The 18,649-nt window shown below is 36.0% G+C and overlaps 1 protein-coding gene across 3 annotated transcripts in view; it reads left to right on the forward strand.

The window, feature by feature from the left end:
* usp47 (ubiquitin specific peptidase 47) overlaps nt 1-18,649 on the forward strand; it is a 143,006-nt gene that overhangs the window by 35,471 nt on the left and 88,886 nt on the right. Inside the window, exon 1 of one of the 3 annotated variants that reach the window (XM_039749900.1) lies at nt 3,114-3,273. The exons of 1 other annotated variant lie outside the window; for it this stretch is intronic. In XM_039749900.1, coding sequence (XP_039605834.1) covers nt 3,199-3,273 — 75 coding nt within the window. In that variant the 5' untranslated portion in view covers nt 3,114-3,198. Of the gene's footprint in view, nt 1-3,113; nt 3,274-16,031; nt 16,089-18,649 lie in introns of those variants that run through there. One more of the 3 variants, XM_039749905.1, reaches the window with a different exon arrangement.

Consider the following 18,649-nt stretch of genomic DNA (forward strand, 5'->3'; position numbering starts at 1 on the left):
ATGCAGGACTTGAATTTCATTTTTTGTGGGTAGGGCATAAATGGTGGATTTCAGCATCTTATAAAAGGAAGAAAAGATAATCTGATTTATCTTGGCATGAGCAACTGTAACAGCACACTTTTCAGATTCGCTTTTGTCAGGTTTGTGACTTTTGCTGTTGTGAGGTTTGTATTCTGTACTGTATATAAGAGATTAGCTAGTTAATAATACTGGAGGCTATATTTAAATAATGTTCAATTGACCAGTCAACTAAATTCAAATTACAAATGTCTAATGCTTTAATTTTTAAAACCTCTCCCCCCTTTCTTATCTTTGTTTCAAGTTTAATGCTTCTTTTTTTAAACTAAACTCATTAATGAAAGATTAATAATAATTATGTAAATAGCTTTGTTTTCCATATGTGTTTTGTTTTGATGACTTCATATTCTGAGTCTGGATTCTGATTCTCATTTAGATTTGTAAAACTTGCACAGTAAAGAAAAGTTAGTCTTAAACTGGAAAATGTTTTTTACATAAGATTAAACCCTGCTGTCCTTGACCCTTGAAATAATCCTGCTTATATCTTTCCTTCTATATTGTGTCGGCCTTGGTTTAAAATTTTACCTTGCCTTTTTCCTTATTCCCTTTTAAAATTTGGCTTTTAAACATTTTTAAACAAAAACAAGAGTAGGCAAGTATGTTAACCAGAGAGGAGTTTGTGTTTAAATTCAATGGCAGACTACTAGCCATTCTACAGCTTTAAGCACATGGATATTTATAATGAATAAACTGATCCTTTAATAGATGCAACATCTGCTCTTTATCACTTTCTAAGTTTTTATAATCAATGACGTGACAAAGTAACAGAGCACTTTGAGTAGATGAAGGCTGCTCTATAGTAATTTGATATGGAATTGTCTATTTAACGTCCAATTTTCTGTATCTTCAATGTTTAGAAATGAAACATTAAAAGTAGTATTTAGAACTACTAGATTCTGGGGGGATAAAAGCTCATTACCACTAGATGGCCTCTTAGGGCCATATTTATTTTCTATTATCTAAAGCAAAGTTATGAAATTTGGGTCCTGAAGGGCTGCAGTCACTGGGTTTTTTGGCAAAAACAATACTTATACCTTAGTCCTGTTCTAGATGTCTTTCTTCCACATCAGGTATTTCTGATATTGAAGATTTTTCTTTTCTAAAACAATCCTGAAAATGGTTTGCCTACTAATGTGGTTAAGTACTTGTCATTAGTTCAGTTTTCTCTAATTTCTTTTAAGATGTTTCATTGAAACAGATGGTGAACACACAGTTGCAAATAGGACCTATTTAAGCTGTTGGTTATAGCCATCTTATTGCCAAATTCTTTTTTTATTTTTAAGAGTAAAGAGTAATAAAAGGATCTCAGTTGTAATTCTAATTGTAAACTTACAGACCCTCATGTCCATTTAGAAACAGATTTTGATACCACGGATATAATGTTAATCAGTGATGAGTAAAAAAAAAAGATACAATGTATATCAACACAAATGCAGAATGGAAATTGAGATTTGTATATTTTACCACGAAATCACAGCAGGAAACTGGATTGATTACATTGGCAGTTGGTTTTCTGCCCATTTTCAGGAGGTTCACTTACATAATTGATGCTTTGAATGTCTGTTGTGAGAATACTCGTTTTTGGAATTTTTGAAATTGTAGAACTTGATATGAAATGAGGTATAGATATATGTTTGGAATGTGAGATCTTTTTTAACATTAAAACTGTAACAGAATGTGTAAGGAAACATTTGCATGCAACATTTACAGCCTTTAAGTTTATTGAGATTAAGCCTTAAACTTTTGTCTTTTGATAAATTTTTGATAATGAAATGGAGAAAAATCCAATAAAATAGAAGATACAGGGAGGTGCAGATATAGTCACAAAAAAGTGAAGTGCTTTTTGTACTGGATGAAATTAAAGAAAAATAATAAGTACACTGAAATAAGCCAACTTGGTATTATTTGTTTAATACAAGAAGGTAAGAAAAGTGGAAAGGATTGAGAGCAAGCAGAATCTACAGAGTTTAAAGATAAGAGAGGCTAGCTAATGAAAACATTCAAGCAGGTACAAGCAGAAAAATGGGAGAATGAAGTACTCTTGGCTGTAACTCTAGTTCCTAGCACTCAACCCAGACTCTAGCATTTTAGAAGTACCTATCGTGTTTGACCATTGGGCTAAGCACGGAAGTGGACAAAGAAGGTGATGGATGAGTAGTTCAATCAGTTGATATGCAATGCTCTTAAGGGTGACAGATTATTCTTTACACTTTCAAGGTTGAACCTTTGTATAAACAAACATCCATCTATTCATTTTTATAACCTGCTTTTCCAGTGCAGGGGTATAGGGCAGCTGGATCCTATTCCATGAGTCGTCGGGCACAAGGCAGAAGCAACACTTGGACATAATTTGCCAGTCCACATGCAAACCAATGTTTAATAAAAATATGAAATCTGTAACAGTCAGTTAAGACATGGGTTTAAAAATTTCTTGACAGCAAATAACACATGTTAATTTTAAAATCCATTGCTAGTTTATTTATGAATTAAGCCAGTTATATGTTGTGATGGTTGTCCACACTGGATCTTTGTTATTTAATGAAGAAAGTCAAGGTGCTTTAGTACATGTATTGTGAAACAAAATATTTTTTTTTTTCCTTCTTGGGTTCTAAGTTTTGTATTCAACCATCCTTTGTATTTGCATACAGATAAATTGATGTAGAAGTGATTTGTGATGTACTAATGCCATATTAAATGGAACAGCTCTTTTTTGGATCTTTAGTGCTAGAATACAAGTGGTAGCAGATGTACAGGTTGCATAGCTAATCTTAATGAATTTGATTGGCTGATTCTGGTGGTAGGAAGTGCCCTGGAATACAGCTGGCAGTGTGCAATAAGGAAGTGCTCTGTATTAGTTTCAATTTCTTTTACTAGCAGAAATAGTGCATTAGAACGTTTACTTAAAGTAAACTTCTACCTTTTATTTTACATATTGTATGTACATTATATGCATATTTTAACAAAATACACAATTATACTGATATAAATTATTAAGTTTATAGTAAGGCTTATCTATCACTGAATGTATTTTTTGTAGTCAAAGGCCTACTTTTAAAACAGCTTCACCTTTAATTATATTCAGTCATCTTCCTTCGTGGTTATGTAATGTGAGACTTGCTAATGGTTAAGTTCCTTGCACAGTTGATGTCAGTACTCAGATCAAAGAAGAATTACACAACAGGACCTCAAAGCCAGGTAAGTAAATACAGTTTTATCTATGTAAATAATTTGTGTGTTAAGGGTGCTTTGTCTTGGTTCAGTTTCTTTAGACATTTGGTAACAGGTTATAAAAAATGGTATGTTCATGATTATTTTATAGTTGTGCTTAGAATCTCTGGTGTATAGTAAGGAGTTGTCTTAATGCTACTTTGTGTTTGAGTCCGTTGGTTCCACCTTAATTCTTCTAGAATCACATTGGTTTCTTTTACACTATAAACCCACCCTTCTTACTACAGCTGATGCCTTTGCATCTATGCTGTTACTCATTTATGGGAATACTTTGGTTTTATTCTTGGCCAGAAAATGAAGCAATAACCAAGTCAAGAAAAAATATACTGAACCCTCTAAAGTTTTAACTTGACACATATTTGATCAAATGTGAAATGGCAACTGAATGAAAGTCAGATTACATTTTTTTTAAATTATCTCTAATTATGGCTTCATGTTAGGTAATATAATGGAGTACATTTTGCCTGGCCTACACCCTAGCATAATGATGTAACTCCCTTAGCCTTCCAGTATCTGAATACAGATAATTGCACTTAGAGTACAAAAAGAAACACATATTTTAAAAAAAAAAAAATGTTCCTTTAAGACTTTTGACTCCAGGTGCTTATTTGTAATAAGTTTGTGTGAAGCATTAGCTGAAAAAGAAAGCAGACATGATATACAATACTATTTAATGAAGAAAGATGATGGTTGTAAAATTGCAACTAACTAATCATCGAGCACTGAACTATGATTTAACAGTGCTGTTGTTTTGATCCATGTTAAAGTCTGTGTTATCTAAACTAGTCATAATTACAGATATCTGTAACTGAAGTCTCCATAGAAATCTACTGGAAGATTCTCAATTTTTACCAGCCAAAATTTAATTATAAATATATATGAGTAGTTTTCTGAGAAAGAGAAAAAAAAAGAAGGCTGTTGCTGGTGGGCAAAAGTGGAATGATTTTCTTATGTACCTATTATAACTGGGTAGCTTTAAAGCAGTAAAACTGTAATCAAAGGAATAGCTTTTATTGTACCTGACAATTAGTGAAAGCAGAATGTAAAAGATGTTATTCATTGCCTTCTTTAAACAGAAACAATTTTTAAAACTGGCTTTAGTGCAAACTGACGGTTAGATGTTATTTGACGGTGTCTGAAAAGCTTTTCAATAACTGGTTAAAGGGAGGTTATCAAAGGTTCAATAGAATATTACATAGTATACAGTGTAATGTAATGTGTATTGTCTCTGTGTATTTCCATCCTTTATAAAATTAATTTTGTTTTCCCTGCAATACATGGATGTCATAAACTGATGCAATGAAAATAAGTGCAGTTGGTAAGATGGCCCCATCATGTTCGAAGTCCAGATAGGTCTGATGACGAGTGCAAATGCAGTAGCTAACAAGAATAAAGGGGAAAAAGTTATTTCCAAAAAAGCTAAAAGAATAAGGGAGCGATACCAAATAAAGCAAGGCACTCAGACATCCCAAGAGGCTACTTTCTGAAGTCAACTGTGCCAATCACTGTGTGCCCGTAACACACACTTTGTTTTATGTTTTTGGCCATTTTTGACAGATAACTGCCACTCGGTAATATAATTTTACATTCAGAAAGCACTCTTTGGCACAAATTTAATTTACAAAGTACAATTTGGTGTGAACGAAAAACAATTTGTACAGTGGAACCTTGGTATACGTCCTTAATTCGTTCCAGACCCTTTGACTTATACCAAACAGGACGTTTACCAAACAAATTTTTCCCATAAGAAATAATGGGAAAATGATTAATCCGTTCCCATGAAAAAAAAATCCTATTGCTATTGGCATATTATACATTGATGGGGTTGTATAAAATAATTTAAACACTGCTTAATACTAAAATACATAAATACAAAAGCAATTAGATGAAATAAATGAAAATTTTACCTCACTTTTTAATAACATCTTTGTTTTTCACAATTGTAGATGCCGTTGTTCTCGGCGAACGGTATGCAACAGCCATGTCCCGGATACGCATGCCACCTTCATACTTTTTAACAATCCATTCAAATTTACATGAAAAAAAAAACAAAATCACGTTGTGACGATGTAGGTTTGCTGTATGCTCCCATCTGCTGCCGGGGAGCCCTTGAACCCTACACCGTCGGTAATGTGCCTCACTGCTAACCTCATCGGTAAAGCAAGGGGATGGTGAAAAAGTGCAAAGTGCTTTTATTAAAACAATTAACAAAACAAGGTGTTCAAATTAAAGTGCAGTCTCCAAAGTTCCAATAAATCTATACTAATAAAAGGCAAAGCCCTCACTCACTCATCACTAATTCTCCAACTTCCCGTGTAGGTAGAAGGCTGAAATTTGGCAGGCTCATTCCTTACAGCTTACTTACAAAAGTTGGACAGGTTTCATTTCGAAATTCTACGCCTAATGGTCATAACTGGAAGGTATTTTTATCCATTATCTGTAATGGAGTTGAGCTGGAATGACGTGGGGGGGCGGAGTTTCGTGTGACATCATCACGCCTCCCACGTAATCACGTGAACTGACTGTCAACGCAGTGCGTAGAAAACCAGGAAGACCTGCAAAAAGCGCTTAAGAAAACATGCATTATATAATTGAGAAGGCAGCGAAACAAGAAGCGAGCGAGTGACATATACTACCATATTCATGAGTGATGCTACCTGGAAAAGAAAGCAAGGTGTAAACCTAAACTTTAAATTAAGTTCATAGACAGGCTACCGCTGACGTTTCACATGCCCACAGGTAATGCGGGATACAAGTTTAATGAGAGGACGCAGGATATAAACGAGTTTTGATCACTTGTAACTAAGTTAAAATTGTAGGTGAAGGGGTGTGCTAATGCAAATTCCGAGAGACTATGTTTGTGGGGGATTGACAGTTAAGGCGGGTGGGGGAGTCACGTCATCATATCCCCTCCCATTCATCTAATTTGGCTCTGAGCTGAGCTCCGCGGCTAACGCCGTCTTCCGAAGCAACTTTGTCAGACTGCCACCAAATACTCACAGAAAAATCCACAAGTTAATACACACGCTGTCTCTAGAGTTTCTCCACACTGAATCCTCCAGGCACTACTTACAAAAGGTCACATTGACAATCGTGTTACGTTATTTTTAAAAACTTTCCTTTTCTTAGCACAAGCACAGCTGAGAAGCTTTGATGCATGTGCTCCATAACGCGTTAAAAATAATGCATTTAATCACACTTTGCATTACAAGCAGATTACATTGATCAGCGCATCCCAATTCATTTTACCCTCGCACCACCTTAGTTTGAGAAGAAGTATGAAAAAATATGAGGTTAACACAGAAAAACAGATCACCAATTCAAGCTTTATAAATAATCGATTCTCTATCAATAATTGTTTTGGTAAAGCCATCCTCCTTCCATTTTATTATTTTTCCGCCACTAGCCATGATTAAATGAACGGTAAAAAAGTAAGTGCAAAGCGAGGGTGACTTATTTAGGCAGGCATATATATGACAGCAGCACTCATGACAATGTCAATCATGGTACGTTATTATTAAAATGTTTCCTTTTCTTTTTCATTACTTCTTTAACACACTACTTCTCCTGCAGTAGGCGGGTATTTTGATATATATATATATCATATAATATATGAATGACCTCCAAAGATCGCTGAGACTTTTGATATCATGAACGAGTCTGCAAAAACTGTGGTCTCCTGCCCAGCAAAAGTCGAGCAGCCAGCACGCGTGCATAGCTGTGCCGGCCTTTGAGACGCTGACTGCGCTTCTGCTTTAAGTCAAAGTGAGCACTTTTAATTTTTTTCATCCTCCCCCTGCGCTATAGCCCAGACAAGTGCAAACACGGGACCCCTTTTCTACACCACGGCAAAATAATATTAAGGCAATTCACACTTTCTTTTGCACGTGCCATCACAGCCGATTAATGGCAGGGACATCTCACCAGTCTACACAAGACCCACGCGACTGTCCCCAAAAGCCGATCATAACGCCAGCGAACACATCTCTCTATACTATATAAAAGAAAAGGCAACTTTCCTTTCTTTACACCTTTTTCCTTTGATCCCAAACCAAAGCCTTCTTTCGCTTAACACTGCAGAGGACACAAAACTAATTTTCTTTAAATGCCGGTAAGGCACATTACCAGAGGCACAAATTTGAACGTTCACATAGAAAATGTAATTTCTATACCACAGCCGTCGTGTAGCGCCTTTCAAAAGGGATCTACTACCGAGAGATGATCCATATACATTTTAGCTGCTGTTAGTTACTTACCTGTTGTGTTACACAGTCTTTAAAATGTAGTTTACCATAACCACTCCAGTAGTGCTCAATGTACCTGTACTTCTTAAAACGTTAATGTTTTACTGTTTAATAACTTATAGATTATATTTTATTATTTCTCACTTGCACTCAGTGACCAAAGCTATACACACACATATATAAAAGCTATACACACAAGTATATGTATGTGTATATATATGTATGTATGTGTGTGTATATATATATATATATATATATATATATATATATATACATACACACATACATACATACATACATACATACATACATACATATAATTTGTGTGTGTGTATATATGATGTAGATAGGTATGTATATATATATATATATGTATATATATATATGTATATATATATATGTATATATATATATGTATATATATGTATATGTATATATATATGTATATGTATATATATATGTATATGTATATATATATATGTATATGTATATATATGTATATGTATGTATATATATATGTATATGTGTATGTATATATATATATATGTGTATATATATGTGTATATATATATGTATATATATATGTATATATATATATGACAGCAGCAATCCAAGCTGTGAGAAAACAGTAAAAAGGAGGCGTGTCAGACGTCGTGGTACATTTTCTGATGCAGCTAGACGAAAATAACTTTGTGACGCTGCCGCCAAATACACAAAACAATTACATTAACAATCATGTTACGTTATTTTTAAAATTTTTCCTTTTCTTTTTACCTTCTTTAACACACTACTTCTCCGCTGCGAAGCGCGGGTATTCTGCTAGTAATCCATAAAATCAGAAGTGAAACGTGGAGGTTAAAAACAATAGAAAAAAGTCTTCTTAAAAACAATGAAGTTACAATAGAGCAGGAAGCATTCTTTAAAAATAAAAAATACAAAAAATAAAAAACGCCAAGAAGAAGCCTTTTTACCAGGCGGCCCCCCTGCTTCCCAAAAGGGGAGTCGCCCTACTTGCAGCTGACGTTAACTGTGCCTACTTCGCTCGCTCTCTCTCTCACTCACTCACTCACTCACTCACTCAGCCTCCTGTCTGTTCTTTCTTTTTACTCCCCTTCAAGCCAACTCGCGCTTCTGTTTATCAAGATAAACAGCCCTCTCTCTCACTCACTCACTCACTCACTCAACCTCCCGTCCGTTCTTTTTAACTCCCCTTCTAGCTGACTCGCACTTCTGTTTATCAAGATAAGCAGCCCCAAGAACAATCATGAATGCGGACGGTCCCTCACAAGTGCACTTTGGTGAGAAACGCCCACATCGCTAATCGCCCTGACAACCTTCAGCCATATAACCACCACGCCCCCTCACCAAGCTGCGAGCGCAGTGATTATTTATTTTAAAGCTGGACTTTGACAGGAGCTGTGGACCCGCTATATCACACACGTGAAAGTTCACAGAGAGTTATAGCACGAGTTGTTCACTAAATGCTAGCAACTGGCATACTAACGCTCGTGGGCAATCGTGGCTTTGTCTCGAGAGAGGTAAACAAGGTTAGCACGCGAGTCGTATTCCAAACAAAGGTCATATACCAAGCAACATTTTTCGTGTCCAAACAGGACATATACCAAGTTGGACTTATTCCAAAGCAGACGTATACCAAGGTACCACAGTATAATGAAAAAATTGGCCCAGATTTTATTAATGAACTGTTTTGTTAATTTAAACCCCTTTAACAACAGCTGTGATACCAAGTATTAAATAGAGTCTCAAACACAAGCATGCTTGTTTAAACTCTCTGATTGACGCTATCCTGGTTGTGTGCCAACTTTTAAGAAATGTATTAATCTGTACTTGTAGAGTGCCTTTTTGCTTTAGAACTGTGATATATAACAAAGTTATTTTTTATTTATTTTGCAGATTTAATTTAGAAATTATTTTACAAAGTACAATCTGACATGAATGAAAAAGCAATTAGAATAATTGTTAATTTAACAATACTTGTGATGCCAACTATTAAATAGGCTCACAACCACAAGGATGCTTATTCAAACTCACTGAGTGACCCTAACCTGCTTGTGTTCCAACTCTTAAATGTATTAACCTGTAAATTTGCAGTATAAACTTTACATATTTTCTGTTTGCTTATCATATTTCTCTGATGTGTTTTTTAAATTAATCCTAAGTCTCTTACAAGTAATGAAGTTACTCAAGCAACTCAATTAAAAAAAAAAATCTACAATTAATGTTTTTTTCTTTAGTAACTGGCAGTATGATAGACTGTAAGTAACGTTTGGATGCGTCATAAAAAAAGTGACAAGAGTTTTCACTTTGAAACTGCTGAACTGTAACTGGCTAACCATCTCGGCATGATTACTGTGCTACATCAGTTAAATACATGGTAATACCACAAAGCTCAAAGTATCTGTTAATGATGATTAAACAGACCATTATTTCTATATACAGTGATCCCTCGCTATATCGTGCTTCGACTTTCGCGGCTTCACTCCATCGCGGATTTTAAATGTAAGCATATCTAAATATATATCACGGATTTTTTGCTGGTTCGCGGATTTCTGTGGACAATGTCTTTTAATTTATGGTACATGCTTCCTCAGTTTGTTTGCCCAGTTGATTTCATACAAGGGACGCTATTGGCAGATGGCTTAGAAGCTACCCAATCAGAGCATGTATTACATATTAAATAAAACTCCTCAATGATATACGATATGCTTCCCGCACGGTGCTTGATTGTTTGCCTTTCTCTGTCTCTCTCACTCTCTCTGCCTGACGGAGGGGGTGTGAGCAGAGGGGCTGTTTGCACAGAGGCTGTTTGCCTAAAGGATACAGACACTTATCTACAAAATGCCGCTTTATTGCGGTGCTTCGACATACTTAAATGCACGTGTTGATTTTTTCATTGTTTGCTTTTCCCTCGCTCTCTCTCTCTCTCTGACATTCTCTGCTCCTGACACGCATTCTTTGAAGAGGAAGATATGTTTGCATTCTTTTAATTGTGAGAAAGAACTGTCATCTCTGTCTTGTCAAAGAGCACACTTTAAACTTTTGACTAAAGCGTGTTATTTCATGCCTAGAGGGCTCTAATAATGTTAACAGTGTGGGAGAGTTTATAAGGGCTTAAAATATGTAAAAATAACCATACAAACATACGGTTTCTACTTCACGCATTTTCATCTATCGCGGGGAGTTCTGGAACGCAACCCCCGCGATCGAGGAGGGATTACTGTGTGTGTGTGTATATACAGGTATATACATGTGTGTGTGTGTGTGTGTGTGTGTGTGTGTGTGTATATATATGTGTGTGTATATATACATATATATATATATATATATATATATATATATATATATATATATATATATATATATATATGTGTGTGTGTGTGTGTGTGTGTGTGTGTGTGTGTGTGTGTGTGTGTGTGTGTGTGTGTGTATGTATATATATATATAATATATATATGTGTGTGAATTCCTGTTATCTGTGGAAGTTCCGCTCCTGACAAACCCTGCAGGTACAAAGGGCAGGGACTTAATCAGTGCAAGCTTATGACCCACGCTTGCTTGGAAATTCCTTGTTCGTGGGTAAGAGCTGCAAGGCCCATATGAAGTTAGAAACTGCCAAAAGCCTGTGTCCGAGTACTAGGACTGGGTGATATCTCTATACATTTTGGCTGAAAGGCGACAGAGGATATATATCTAGATATTTTTATAAAGTGAGTAAAATTTGCAGTTGTAAGCCAAAGCAATCATAGATGTCACAAGAATGTATTTATAAAATAAAGGTTGTAATACATAACAAATTAATCTATATTTAACTTGTATGCCTACTGTATCTGCTTTCAGGTTAAAAACATAGTGTCAATGTAAATAAAATGTTTAAATGTAAACAGAAAATGGCAGGCCTAAGTATTCTGAAAATGTATTTGAAATTATATGAAAATTCAGCCAACAACATATTGGAGCACTGGTTGGGACATATGAAAGGGTGACAGTTCTCCTGAAACAAATCATCTGAGAATTCCTGAAGAGGTTTCAGAGCTTTCTGGATTACTTCAAGTACCTATTAAGTCTTGCCAGTTAGGGACAAGATGCCTGGATCTTTGTTGGAGGACAAGACTTTTAAAAAGTGCTCTCTTCTGCTCTAGAATCCTCTCAGTCATTTTCTGCCTTGATCCCCAACATGTTGGTGTACCTGTGATGAGCTGGTGAGCAGGCAGTCCCAGCTGCATCTGAAATTCATCCAGCTTCCTCCTCCTCCTCCTCCGTCAGCTGTAGGAGAAGCTGCCGTCAATTATTTTGCTTAAAGAAATTGCCTGGGTCACTTGGTCATCATCCATGCCATGTTCTGTCATAACACATGCTTTTACTTTTTAATTTTTAATGTCTAGCCAAAGGGCATTTTACATTTTATGCTGTTGCTAATTTAAACTTCACTTGAACTTGAAATAAGTACTGTAATGTGTTTTAACTGACAAAACTCGCTGTAATGGCAAGCAGTTGAAACTCACTGTTACTGCTTAATTCTGGTATTGAGAAATAATACTTTTTTTTATAATATATATAATTTTTTTCAAACTTACACTTACTAATTGTCAGATGAAGTTGATGCCCAGAACAATTCAGTGATTGCATTGTTTTGATAACGTTGTTCTCAGTGTCAGTTGTAATAGCAACAAGCCTTTCTTCATCCAGCTTCCAGTTTGCAAGGGTGTCTTACAGAGCTTCATCTATGTGCTCCTCAGTGTTGTTTTCAAGGAAGTAGCTCATTTGCTGACACGCACGTTTCATCTCCCAATTTTCAGTGAAATGAATAGTCACAATTAAATATAGCTCACAGGTGCACCTTATCACATATCAGTTGTCAGTATGAAATGGTTTAGTTTAGCAATCAAGTTAGCCAGGATATCTCTGAGTTGAATATACTGTACACATTAGGCAGCATTTGTGTTGTGTTCTGATTGAGCAATTCATATTGCTGGCCAAAAGTTTTGATCAGTCTTTTAATGCCATACTTTTCCACTATTGAGACGGGAAGCATGTCATTTTTTATGTAGTAAGCAGCTTGCACTTTTCATAAGGCAAGGCGTGGGAAAATTAATCTCACAGTGTTGTCTAAGTTGGTTTAGGCATTTTGAGTGGCAAATGCTTCTTAACTGCAGTAGCAGATTGGTGTTTAACAGCCTGTTTGTTACTGAATTTTGTGCCACTGTTTTAAGTGATAGAAAAGCTTGGCAGCTGTCCAACTTTTTGACACTACCTCCCTTCAGCATTCCCTGCAGATTATGCGATTCTGATACTGATTGACCATTGAAATCCAAACCACCTCCATTTGATCCATTGTTCTTCTTTTTACATACTAAGTCATCTTCATTTGTAGCTTGTGTGTCATACCTCTCCATATTATGAAGCTATTGTGTGTGCTTTTGCAAGCCTGAGTGGTGGCAGGGTTGTTAACAGAGCACAGTAGTGAAGCCTGGAGCTGGCAGTGAGAGATAAGAAAAAAGGCTTTCCACAAGATTAAAACAAAACTTTATTTAAACTTGACATAAGCAATACTGCCTCAACCCATTTCCTGCTCTCTTTATACCCCAGTATATTTTAAAATCTTGATATATATCACCCGGCCCTATTGAATACCATACATTTTGTAAGTGCAATTTATGTTTTCACCACATTATACAGGCATGAGTTACATTTTGAGCAGATTTTACAAGCGCTGGTTATATTTTGTGTTTGAGTGATGTACTTGGCAAGTGTTTTGTAGTCACACAATTTTTGCAGTGTTTTTGCACAGCATAACTGCCAAAATTATTTGAGAGCGAAATCGGCGAGGTAAAGGGGGGACTTCATTCTTCTGGCCAATGAGAGTACTCTGTGCTAACCAGCCAATCATGAAGCACACCTCCTTCACTACCTCTAAATGGTGTGGCAGTAGGGGGCGCTAGTGCTCCCTTGAACCCTCAGGGATGACTCCAAACACCAGGTAAAAGTCCAAGACTTTTTATTATTATTCTTCAGAGTACACCAAGTACCTTCCACACTACTCATAAACAATAATCAAACACTAACCACTCCTCCTCGCCCAGACACTTTGCTCCTCTCCCACCCAGCACAGGCTCAGCGTCTGGACTGAGGCATCGTCCTTTTATAGCCCCTGACCCGGAGGTGTTCCTGTCCCAACAGTCCACAGTTCCTTATTTCTTCCGGGTCAGGGCAATCAGATCTTTACTTCAACCCGGGAGCACAACATTTCTTCCCGTCACGTGACCGTGACGTACTCCCGGGTCATACGGCATCACAGAGCCCATAAGCCAACCATATCATTCCAAAGGTATCCAGCAGGGCTGTGTATAAACACTACAAAGTCCATAAGGCCCAGCTGGACCTCGGGGCACGATCCTGCTGTCGGGAGAGCTCCTCCTGGTGGCCTGGGGTTGAGGACCGGCATGGGAAGCCGGCAGTCCTCCACAACGGGAACACACATAGTTTAATCAATGACTCAGGACTTGCTTGCCTGAAAGTATTGTATTCAGTTCAGGTCCCCATCCTCCCTGACAGAAATGTTAATTAAACCTCATAATTGATAATGTTTCACAATCAGGGATTGCACAGAAATCAATACTAGACCACGCTATTCTCAACACATCATTGCAAGGTCTAAATTCTATTCTCTTTAATAGTGGAGTAAACTATGTGCATCCCCGTTTCGAGGTGGGCAGGAAGGTGTGCATAATGATTGGCTGGTTAGCACTCAGCACACTCATTGGCTAGAAGAATGAAGTCCCACCTTTGCCACACTGCTTTTGTACTCAAATAAGTTTGGCAGTGATTCAGTGCAAGAACACTGCAAAAAAAATATGACCGCAAAACACATGCCAAGTGCATCACTCAAACTCAAAATGTAACCTGCGCTTACAGCTTGTGCTTACAAAAGATGAGGTGCTTACACACAGACTTTTGGCAGTAATTTAACTCTATAAGCCTAGTCTTCATCACAAATGGGGTTTAATGGTGTGCCTACACTTTTTGGCATTGGGTGAACACAAATTGATAGACATGAAGGGTATCACAGACTGGTTTTTGCTCAGTCTCATGTTTCACCACTGTGTGATAAACACCTATTTGTTTTTTTGTTTTTTTCTTTGTTTTTTTTTTCTTCTGAGCATGGCTGCAAATTGGTGCGATTAGTCTGTGGGTGTCTAAAAACTTAGACTTTTTTAATAGAGGATAAGTAAGTTAGTAAGGATTCACTGTACATTCTTACATATACAGCGTTTCTATGCATTTAATATGTAGTGACATTCACATTTGCAGTTCTATTTTGGCTTTGGTTTATAGTATCATTAAAAGTCTTTTCATATATTGTTGTTTTGGTATTAAACAACCTTATATTTGTAATGAAAAAAATCTGTTTTCTTCTATATACTGAGTGAGAGCTGTCAGTAGAACATTTATAGAAAATGTAATTTTTATGGATGTCAGATGGCCAGTGACAGTAGATAGTAGTATAGGAAAGAGAGAGAGCAGAAGGAGAATTTTCCATTAATCTTTTTTGTTCTGTTAAAATATTAAAATAATGTTTGGTACACAGAATATTTGTTTGAGTATCACTTTTTTATTATACATAGTATGTTGTTGTAGCATTCTTTGTTTGAAGTAACAGTAATTTCATGTATCCCAAAGAGAAGATACCCGCAATGCCATGTGAAGTGTGTTCTGAAAATATATATTTAAGCTTCTTTTTTGTGTTGGTTTTGTAATTCCCCTTTTTGGTGAACTTGGGCTGAATATGCATCTTTCAGTGTGTGCTGTAAAGTATGTATATATTTCATTGTATTTAGATAGGAATGATTTTTTACACAGTGTCAATGAGTTAATGTGTGGACCATGTCACCTGTTTTGTAGGCTTACTAGTTTCAGTTTAGTATTTTTTTTCAATAAATCTCTGGAATCTAATGGATAACCATAGTAAAAGAATGGTTCACAGAAAGTTGTTAAATTAAAATGTTGATAATACAAGGATGCAAATGCATATTTATGCAATCAAGTTAAATTTGTTTTTTCAAGTGGTTAAATATTTACTAAGCAATCCCCAAACTTTTTGATCAGAGGTTGCACTAGAAACAACTGTTATAATGAAGTTAAAATTTAGGAAGAAATAGAAGGACAAAATGACAATCTTGCTTCTTATCATATTACTCATCATAGTATTAAAACCATACATTAAGTTTCTATAATATTAAGTGAAGCATTTTGTGATATTCAAAAAGGCTGTTTTAGTTTTAGTGCAAAATAAATCTTAATGATAGTTTAGAAACTTAAGAATACAGTAGACATTTGCTTTTTTAAGCCAGTCACTTTGAATTATTTTGTATTGTAATTTATAATACCCCATGTTAATAATTTGTAAAATATGTGCATACTTTATTCTGTTTGTCCTGACAAATATTTTGCATATCTTAGGGTATGTTTTGGTTTTGCAGACAGAGTATTTTTGATGAAATGAAGAAGAAATTCTCTCAGGTAGTGAAACTGCATGCATGGTGACTGCATGCTGCATGGCTATTTTATCCTAGGTGTAGTGCTGCAGTAATATGGGTGCTATATTCTTCAAATTTTAATTGTAGTATCTATACCTAGAACAAACACTAGAGGAGACGACCTTCCAAGCAGATTATTCTGAAGAAATAAGGATAGCAGCATGGACGTCAAAAGAAGGAGTAACTTTGAGTGATACAGAACATCCAATATACAGTAAATGCTTGGCCTCTTGGGCCTTCCCATCACAAGAAAGTACCTTAACTAGCACCTAAACCGCATGGGTCTTTCACATTATCTGCTAACCAGTCACATCCTTTCTGCAGCAGTGGTTTCCTTTTTATACTCTTTCTTTATGCCATGTGTGCCCTAGTTGCTATTACGGTTATACCTCCAGGCTTTTTTGAGAGAGGCTGAAGGTGTCCCCTTAAGTTCTGACTTGGTTATACTCCTTGTGACATGCTTCCATTCCAGCGCGGCAAATAGCAGGAAGTCTATAAAAGGTTTTCTACAGCAGCCCCAATTTTGCCTTCATGCAGCTGTGTCAAAGCTAGAACTCCCAAGCAACCCTACTGGAATCTGCATCTTAGCAGTGTTATTCTGCTTTCTTCATCATGTAAAGCACTTTGAGCTACATTATCTGTATATAAATGTGCTATATAAATAAATGTTGTTGTTCTGCTTGATTGTCTTTAGAAGCAGCAACTGCTTCTTTAAAATCTTTTAACTTCCCTGATTGATTGTGTAGATCACTGAATGTACTAACAACTAGGGTTCACTTAGAATAGCAGAGAAAGATCTAGAACAGGTCAGCATCAGAGAAAGGAGATGGGACTTGAGAAGATTGTGTGTGACATACATCGGGCAGCTGTTCTGTACACTTGTCATTTGTATATCTGAAACTGGTTGTGTGAAGTACTTGTACATTTTTTGCAAATAACAAACAATAAAAAGGGTGAACACCAAAGATTTAAATACACTTAAGAATAAGTAGAACTTAAGCAAAACTGCTAGTCACTGACCATAACAAGAGTGAAATATCATGTTCTCTGTCCTCTATGCCGTTGTTCTCATTTACTCACTGTGTGCTGTGTCTTTTAGTATTATAATTAACAATTAGCTTTTGATTCAGATGCTTCCGCAGTGCCTATGGTTTTCACTCTAGTTTCAGAAATATGTAATTTTATTTCATTACTGCCATCAGACAGTGTGATCATGCTCTACCTTTTTTGAAAGTGAAATTGAGGATAAATTTGGTATGCACTTCAAAAAAATAACATTTGTATGTTTTGAAAAGGGATTAGTAGGTATGTTATAGTTAATAGAACTAATGATTTTCTTGGTGGATGCTGTCAATGGTAGTCATGCTAGGGCAATACAGCTTGTCCTGCAGAAAATGGCTACTTCTGGTAAAGGGATTGCATGCAATGTTTAGGATTAGATTATAAAATTGAAAATGGCCACATTCTGCCAGAACTAAGCAACTTATAAACCAAGAGTCAAATTTCGATGTAATTCTAAGTAAAGAATCTGGACTGCGGCTGAAATTCTTTCAACATCCTTGACTAACATTTACTTTAAAGCTTTTATGTTCCTTGTGTGACAAGTAAAATGCTATACATGCTGCAACCATACACCCATGCCAGCTTTGCTGATGTAAGTAGTACATTTACTTCATGTGGACAGAGTTAAACATGTAGTGAACATTTTCACCTACTATGTGTTGCAGCATGAGGCTTTGTTCACAAAGTTCGTTTGTGAGACTAATTTGTGCCTACAGGAGAGCAGTAGATATAATTTTGTGATTTTGGTGAAGATTTTTTTTTGTCGTTAAATTATACAATTCATTTTGAAGTTGACATATGGAAATCACACTTAATTTTATCTTTTGTTATTTTTAGATGTGTTTGTATTCTTTTTAAGTCTGAAATGTTCAGTCTTCACTTGTTTAAATTTTATGTTTATCATTGGGTCAGTAGAAATGAAAGATAAGTTGCACGAAGAAAGCAAAAATACAAATCGCATAAGAGTTTATCATTTATGTACAGATGCATACCAAACTTGCACTGTAAAAAGTATATAAAAAAAAAGTTTTAAGTAAAGAATATTTTACTAGGTTTTTTGAATAGAAGTAAAATCCCCTCATGTTTTGCCCCTTCTCAGCAATTTCCAGTCATAGCTTCATTTACATGATCTTAGTGAGTTGAGGATATTTGGGGTACACTCCATGAATGCCAGTTGTGTACTTTGACATCCTCAGGTACTCTGGCCAAACCACTCTACAATCTGTGCCAACAGTTGACTTTTGTCTTAAGTCGTAAGGGTGGATTCATGTGTGTGCTGGAGATAGCAACCAATTATTGCTCAACTGGAGGTTCAATTTATACAAAATAAAAGGCATAATTCAAAGATGACACGGTTAGCAAGTGGGCTTCTTGTGGCTTCTTCTTACTCTTCACAGTGTGATACAAAATACATACAAATTTAAGCAGGACTGGATTGTCAAGCACTGTTGTATACAAAATCTTCACAGAACTGGGGGTTGG

Source organism: Polypterus senegalus, chromosome 1, assembly GCF_016835505.1.
Source record: "Polypterus senegalus isolate Bchr_013 chromosome 1, ASM1683550v1, whole genome shotgun sequence".
NCBI lineage: Eukaryota > Metazoa > Chordata > Cladistia > Polypteriformes > Polypteridae > Polypterus > Polypterus senegalus.